The sequence below is a fragment of the Capsicum annuum genome, unplaced genomic scaffold (genome assembly GCF_002878395.1).
Source record: "Capsicum annuum cultivar UCD-10X-F1 unplaced genomic scaffold, UCD10Xv1.1 ctg82249, whole genome shotgun sequence".
Lineage (NCBI taxonomy): Eukaryota > Viridiplantae > Streptophyta > Magnoliopsida > Solanales > Solanaceae > Capsicum > Capsicum annuum.
Window position 1 is genome coordinate 27087 of NW_025893027.1, and position 7055 is coordinate 34141.

General features: G+C 35.2%; 1 protein-coding gene across 2 annotated transcripts; it reads right to left on the reverse strand.

The window, feature by feature from the left end:
- Nucleotides 1–269: 269 nt before the first annotated feature.
- On the reverse strand, nt 270–5952 carry LOC107853720 (putative late blight resistance protein homolog R1A-3). Of its 2 annotated transcripts, none has more exons than XM_047405877.1 (3): nt 5857–5952; nt 5669–5730; nt 270–4341 (listed from the first exon to the last, which is right to left on the reverse strand). In XM_047405877.1, exons 2-3 carry the CDS (start codon nt 5711–5713, stop codon nt 478–480), a joined length of 3909 nt encoding a protein of 1302 aa, XP_047261833.1. In that variant the 5' UTR covers nt 5714–5730; nt 5857–5952; the 3' UTR covers nt 270–477. The 2 variants fall into 2 exon arrangements, with proteins under 2 accessions (XP_047261833.1, XP_047261832.1); XM_047405876.1 differs by having other exon boundaries at nt 270–4344.
- Nucleotides 5953–7055: the final 1103 nt, after the last annotated feature.

Consider the following 7055-nt stretch of genomic DNA (forward strand, 5'->3'; position numbering starts at 1 on the left):
TATCAAATCGTGTTGCAATAATAACAACACATTTCATGTAATTTCATAAAACACGAAAAATAATGTACATGCATAACTTGAATGTATATTTTTTAATATACAAACTACATTGAATTCCTCTAACATTGAGAAAGATTCCAATGTAGTGATAAGTAGTGTATAAAAATCTCATCTTATTATGTTATTGAGTTCAATCCAAAATAAGAGGAAAACTAGATGATAAGACTTTTCTTAATAAATATTACAAATATTCTTAGTTTATCATTAATAAAATCGCTCTAAAAAACTAAAAAAAAAAAGTTGAAAAAAAAAAACTATTCTTAAGATTTAACTACATAAGTGATGGATACGACTCCTTTCTATTTCCAATCTCTTCATTTTTCCCAAGTCCTAACTTTGAATAGAAGACACATGTCATACTTTAAAACTAATGATTGAGATTTAAGTGATTAAAAATTCAAAGACGAAATGAAAAATTTATGTCCAGCTTTGGTACTTCACTTTAAGCTTGTCTTCACCATTAATTTCTTCAACATATTTCTTAATGTTGCGTGCCGACTCCTTAAGCTGAGGACTTCTCTCCAATGAGATGGACTTTAATGAAGCAATATCTCCAAAACTCAGTGGGATCTCTACAAGCTCAATACAAAATCGTATTTCTAATTCCTCGAGCACGGGAAAAGATTCATCTGCAGTAACTTGCCATTCAGAAAAAAACACATTAAACAATTTTAGAGATTTGAGATTGTGGAAGGTGACTTGTTCCATGTTCCATTCTTTTCCACCCTGGATGATTGTGCCTACTAGTTCCAGCTTTTGAAGGTTGGGTAGTGATCTCCCAATTCCTGACAGTGCATCTGATGTCAGATTGAACCCATCCATTTCCACTTCTTTCAAACTCGAAGGGAAGTGAAAATCAAACTGATGTACACGTGTATCCCAACAGCACTCAAAACTTGCACACACCTTTTCAAGTTTGTTAAGGACATCCAACCTTGGAAAATAAATTTGCTCTGCCACTGAACAATCCAGTTGGAATCCAAGGGTTCGAAGATTGGGAAACCGTTTGAAAATATTCTCCGAGTCTACCAAACAGGAAAGCTTGAGACGGTCTAATATTGTTAGATTCTCTAACTCTGTTGGTTTGTCAATATCCGAATTAAAGACAGAACAAATACTATTGATCTTCACATGTCGTAGCTTTGCAAGACTCCAGATAGTAGGGGATAATACCAAGTCTGGTCGAAAATTAACCACCACCAGAGTTTCTAGATTGCAGAGGTTTGAAAATGACGGAGGGAGAGCTTCTGCCTGAATCATAATTCTTAAGCACCTCAAATGAACAAGCATGCCTATTTCATTCAAAAAAGTATCTCGCAAAATCATACACAACAGCTCCAACCTTTTAAGAAGCCTCAAGTGTCTTACGTGACAGATGGGGGGAAGATAGGAGCATTCAAGTTGCAAAGAGAGGAGGTGTTTGACATAAGGATTTCTCTTTTCTGGATTGAACAAGGAAGAAGTATATCCTGAATGAAGGTCTTCATCATTGGAATGAGGGTCCACATCAATAATAAGGGTCCGGCTACGCTGCCTCAGATCTGAAGAAGAGGAGGAAGACAGAACAATTGAACTCGTCAAGTCAAATAACTTTTCCGTTCTAGCTTTTATCGAACAAAAATCATGCACAAGATCATGAATTTGACATCTCTGTTTCCTACGACCTCTCACTATTACCAAGCTACTAGCAATTAACTCATCCACAAAAACCTCCGTTACTTCTTCTACACTCTTCAAATCAGTTTGTTCCACAAGTCCCTCACTACTCCATAAATCTTTCAACTGAGAGAACTCAATATCTTCGTCCTTTGGATAACTTGCAAGGTACAGAAAGCACGGCTTTAGATGATCTGATAAATGGTCATAACTTAATTGTATGACCTTCATAACTTCCTCTTCATCCTTAAAAATAAAGGAACTCATATTATTAAGAATTTCAAGCCACAAAACCTCTTTCTTTGCCTTCCTTGACATGACTCCACTGATCAAATCAAGTACCAAAGGAAGCCCATCACACTTTTGGGATATTTTTTCTCCAACATCTCTTAGTTCATCAGGGCAACTTTCTTCTCCGAATACCCTTTTCTCTAATAACTCCCAACTTTCTTCAGGTCTTAGCAATCGAAGATCGAGAGGATCACTGTGGCATTTTCCATGCAAAGCTACTTCCTTTTTTCGGCTTGTTAAAATAACTCTGCTCCCTTTCTGAAATTCAGATGGAATGGCGTACAATGGTCTTGTTAGCTCATCCCATGTTGCAGTATCCCACATGTCATCCAAGACAACAAGGTACCTCTTTCCAAACAGTTCTTTCCGTAACTTATCAGCAACGTCATCGTCTATGTCATCCTCATTGAATCTTTCTTTCAAACCCATAACTTGATTGAAAATTTTCTGCAACAACTTTTTCTCATTACGTTCCTGGTCGACTGTGCACCAAGCAAGAATGTCAAAATGACCAACAACAGACTTTTCATTATATACTTTGTAAGCCAAAGTAGTTTTTCCAAGCCCTGGCATGCCGACTATGGAAATGACATCTACCTCAGCTGGTCCGCTGGTGAGCTTCCTGATTATCCACTCTGTCTCCTCCTCAAATCCTACAACTATTTTACCAGCTATTGACGACTTGTTTATAACTGGCTTGTTGGGAGAGTCTACAAAAATGATACTCGTGTTCTTGGAGATCTTTTCTTGTACCTCTTTTTTGACAAGCTTGATCTTCTCTATGGCATCAGGAAGTAAGAAAATAAGCTGCAAGAGACCATGATCTCTGGCAAGAATTGAGTTAATGGCATGTTCCGCCTTATAAGCCACATCTAGAATACTAGTCCAAAGATCTCTATGCAATTCTTGCTCCACATTCCCGAAGAACGATCTTATGTGTTCTAAGTCTTCTTTCACCCAACCAATTTCATCTTTTATCAAAGCCACTGAATAAGCATTGGAATTGAGCAAGTCATTTAAGTTTCTGAGTAGAAGAGTCATGAAAAGCGGCCCATCACTCATGGGGAAGCAGAGCTGAGATGAGTCTGCAGGGACTATCAAGAAAACATTCTTGAGATCTTCCTTCAGAAGTTCAATATTTTCCAGCAAGTCTCGACTTGCACAACTTATTTTGTTCATATTCTCTTCATCCGTTGAGTTCTCTTCTAAGTTGCGAATGAGAATTGACACCTCCCTGATAAGTGCTCCAACACGTGCCAATAGAACAAATAATTTTTCGTAATGAATAAAGTCCTGCGGCATATCTGTAAGAAAAAGCAATAGGAACTCTATCAAGACATGAATGCTGAATGCTGAAGTGCTACAAGGTATAGCATTAACCATGTGCTGTTGTAGGTGAATCAGATGTTCTCTAAGAATGTCTGGAGATGCTTCTAGGAGCTTCTTAATGAAGCATCCAAGTTCTGCCGACTTTGAAGCTTCCAACATTGTAGAACATATTTGCATAACCTCCAGTGAAACCGGAATTATCTTCAAAAGTAGACGAACTAGCATGGAATTGACTTGATCTTCATCTTTTTCATCTGTTTCATCTTCGTCTTCTTCAGCTGTTTCATCTTCGTCTTCTTCATCTGTTTCATCTTCATCTTCGTCTTCTTCATCTGTTTCATCTTTATCTTCTTCATCTGTTTCATCTTCATCTTCTTCGTCTTTTTCATCTGTCTTAAGTTGATAAGACAAAAGGGCAAAACAGAAGTGTCCTACTCTCTCAGCCATAAGTTGAATCTGCGGTAAGACATATTCAATTGCCTCATGCTCAATGCAACCATTTACTTTGAGCCCATGGAAATCTCTTAAAGTGCCAAATACATTCTGAAGAAGCTCATATTGAGTCATTGATGGCCAAAGCAACTCAGCACGAACCTTGGGTAGATAATGGAGATTCACAAGGAGCGCGTCCAAAAGTTCAACCAACTGATCCTCAGTCATGGTGGCGCTTGATTCAGAATGATGATCTGAGGTGATAGAAGTTTTGATATTTTCAAGGAGGCAAGGAACGACATGATCCTTTAATTTAACCAGCATATCATCTCCACTCTGATGAAAAAGTGACTGAACTAGATCATGAATCTCATATGATATGCAAGACATTTTGGCTTTAGAACCATCGGAATTGTAATAACAAAGCTGTAAACATGCCGACAAAAATGTCAGCTCCAATTTCAGGTTTTCAATTTGATCCGTATCAAGAACAATTTGATCTTCTTCATTCTTTAACCTCTCTATGAAATCAAGAAGATTTACAATATCCTCGCGAAGCACAACAGATGATAGCTGCTAAAAAAACAAACGTGCATCAAAAGTTTCAGTGCACATATTTGCCATGACAAGTTTTACTCTTATATTAAAGGCAACTAATGTAAATGTAAGCTAAATGTTGTTTTTACAGACAATTTTTGCTCTTATTTTACGGACAATTTTTAGATTCTTCAAAATAGCCTACTGAGTAAGCCAAATGTTAGTCAGAAGCAAAAGTTAGATTTCTCAGAACGTCACTCAACTAATGATAATTGGTCCAAAAATCACGCTACATATTCAGGTGGTATTCACGCGGTTTTAGATGATGTGGCATTTGTTTAACAAGCCATTTGAAAAATAAAAATCTATCCATTAAAACCATTTTACTGACCCACTCACTCCATGACCTGACCAGGTAACTAATTTGCAGTTAAGTTACTTGCATCGCCTAGATCCCTCAGCCACTACTCGCTCCGTTTCATAATAAATGAATTGTTGGATTTTGGCACACAGATTAAGGAAAAAACATTAAAGACATAAATTTAACACAACTTTCCATTTTTACCCTAAAAAAAAGAAAAAGCTGACCTTGTAATACCTTTTCAAAAGTTAATTGGTTGTCAAATAATAAGGTATTGGTTATTTTGAAACACCAATAAATACCCCAACAATTCATTTATTTTGAAACGGAGGGAGTATTAATTTCTCCAAGTGGATGTCTAGCTCAACATCTTTTTCAGTTTGTTCTGTCCTAATCTTCTTAGCAAGTTTTTTCATTCTTTAAATTGCTTTATCCTATTATTGATCTGTGTCGCTCAATTAAGCAGTTGTTCCATCGTAATTTTGGGGTGTGAATGTGGCTACTGCCTTCGGCCACTCTAAAAGGGAAGTCATCCTATGAACTATAGTTGAGTCAAATCCTTTACTAAATCATATGAGAGTTTTTGGACGTCTAAGGTATGCTTTAATGCGAAGAACGGTGATGAATTGACTCCTCATGACGTGACTATAGTGTCCTAGGCTATTCATCAACACACGATGGATATAGGATCACAAGTTTCAAAAGTCTCATTTTTTTCTTAAACTTCATGCTCATTCATATTGTGTCACATAAATGAAACGGATGAAAATACAGATATGAGAACTCAAACAACAATCCCAGACGACATCGATAACATATTATATTTTCAAGGATTATTCGAAAAATCATCCTAAGTCAGTACAACATAACAACAACATACCCAGTATAATCCAAACTGGTGGGGTCTGGAAGGATCGGATGTAATGTAACGACACCAAAATAACATATCATAAACAAAGCAAATAATCATCCAAGTATAAATGTAGGTATTGAATGACGTACCAATAATTTTTGTGTTTCTCCTTCATTTTCTTTTCCTCTTCCCATGTTTGCATTCTCAAGATCTTATGTATAAAAAGTAAATAAATGCAATCAGCATCTAATTAACACCAAAAATGTCAATTTAGCAAATATTAAGTAATTAGCAAAGAAGAAATTACAACACTCAAATATTCTTCAGCATATCATACCTTAAAGTTTAGGATTAAACTTGTCTGAAGAAAGTCAACGCAGGGAATCAGAAAGTATAAGCAATTTGAAGAAAGAAGTTAATTGGCTAATGACAAACTTGAAAGGCCACCCAATAGAAACAAGAAGAAGAATTAAATAGTAATTCATTGACTTTTGAAATTGTACTTGTCGTTGGTGGTCACGTTTCAAAACACCAAAAGAAAATAAAATTTGTTACCATAAAAAGTGAATTCAATTACATTTATTTTGATCTACTTTTGTATTGATTTTGTTAAGATTTACATGAATTTAACAACTTAATATATTTACATGGCATAATTTGTGATAGATTAGTAGAAAGAAAATTATTTTATTAATAATTATTGATAAATTTAACATTTATAATAATTAAGAACATTTTAGTAAACTTACCAGTTACGATATCATACCATCAAACCAAACAATAAAACTGTTATTTAATAGTATAACAGTGAACGATACAGTCCATCCAAACATTTTATTATATTATACTGTACAGTACAATATCATATTATACACTACTGTTAGTGAAATTATACTATTTATATATGGTTAAAATTATTTTTTATGTATATATAATTGATGTCGAACCCTCTTCAGCTAGTTCGTATGCCTACTTTTTTCCGATTTCGAACTCCCTTAATAGTATAATTCCAAAATTCCAATTCGATCATGCATCAACTGCTATTTTAAAAATAAGCATCTGCTAATCAGAAGATCATCAGTGTTTCTGCTTCTTGCTCCTCACCATGCTTTGCAAACTATGTATCTTTTCTTTCACTTGGAGAGCTCATATTTCTTTGATGGCTAAAAATGCATCCTCAATCTTCTACTTGAAGAGCTCATGATGTAAAAGGAAAAGATTTAGCAGAAAGAGGTATAGACGCGGGGAAAACTGGATGTAAGAAAATATAAGCAAACCATTAGTGGCTGATAATGTAGTAATTTGTCAATTACGACTAAGAACAATAAACTTTCTTCTCTAAGAGTTATGAGAAGAAGAGAGTAAGAGAGATTAAGAGAAGAAGAAGAAGAGGAAATGTTGTTTATTCACTGAAAAGCTTGTATTAAAATGAAGAGGAATGCAGTGATTTAGCTTGCGTCAAATGAGGGAATTAACCATACATATACATATATAGTACATTGATCACTGTATTGTTGAGATCAGTTAATTAGCTAA

What these genes read in the sequence shown, in the direction of transcription:
- LOC107853720 (XM_047405876.1), bottom strand. Translation starts at nt 5,713, where the DNA reads ATGGGAAGAGGAAAAGAAAATGAAGGAGAAACACAAAAATTATTG. An exon ending in GAGAAACACAAAAATTATTG is followed by an intron (nt 4,345 to 5,668) that starts GTACGTCATTCA and finishes TTGTTTTTTTAG; the next exon opens with CAGCTATCATCTGTTGTGCT.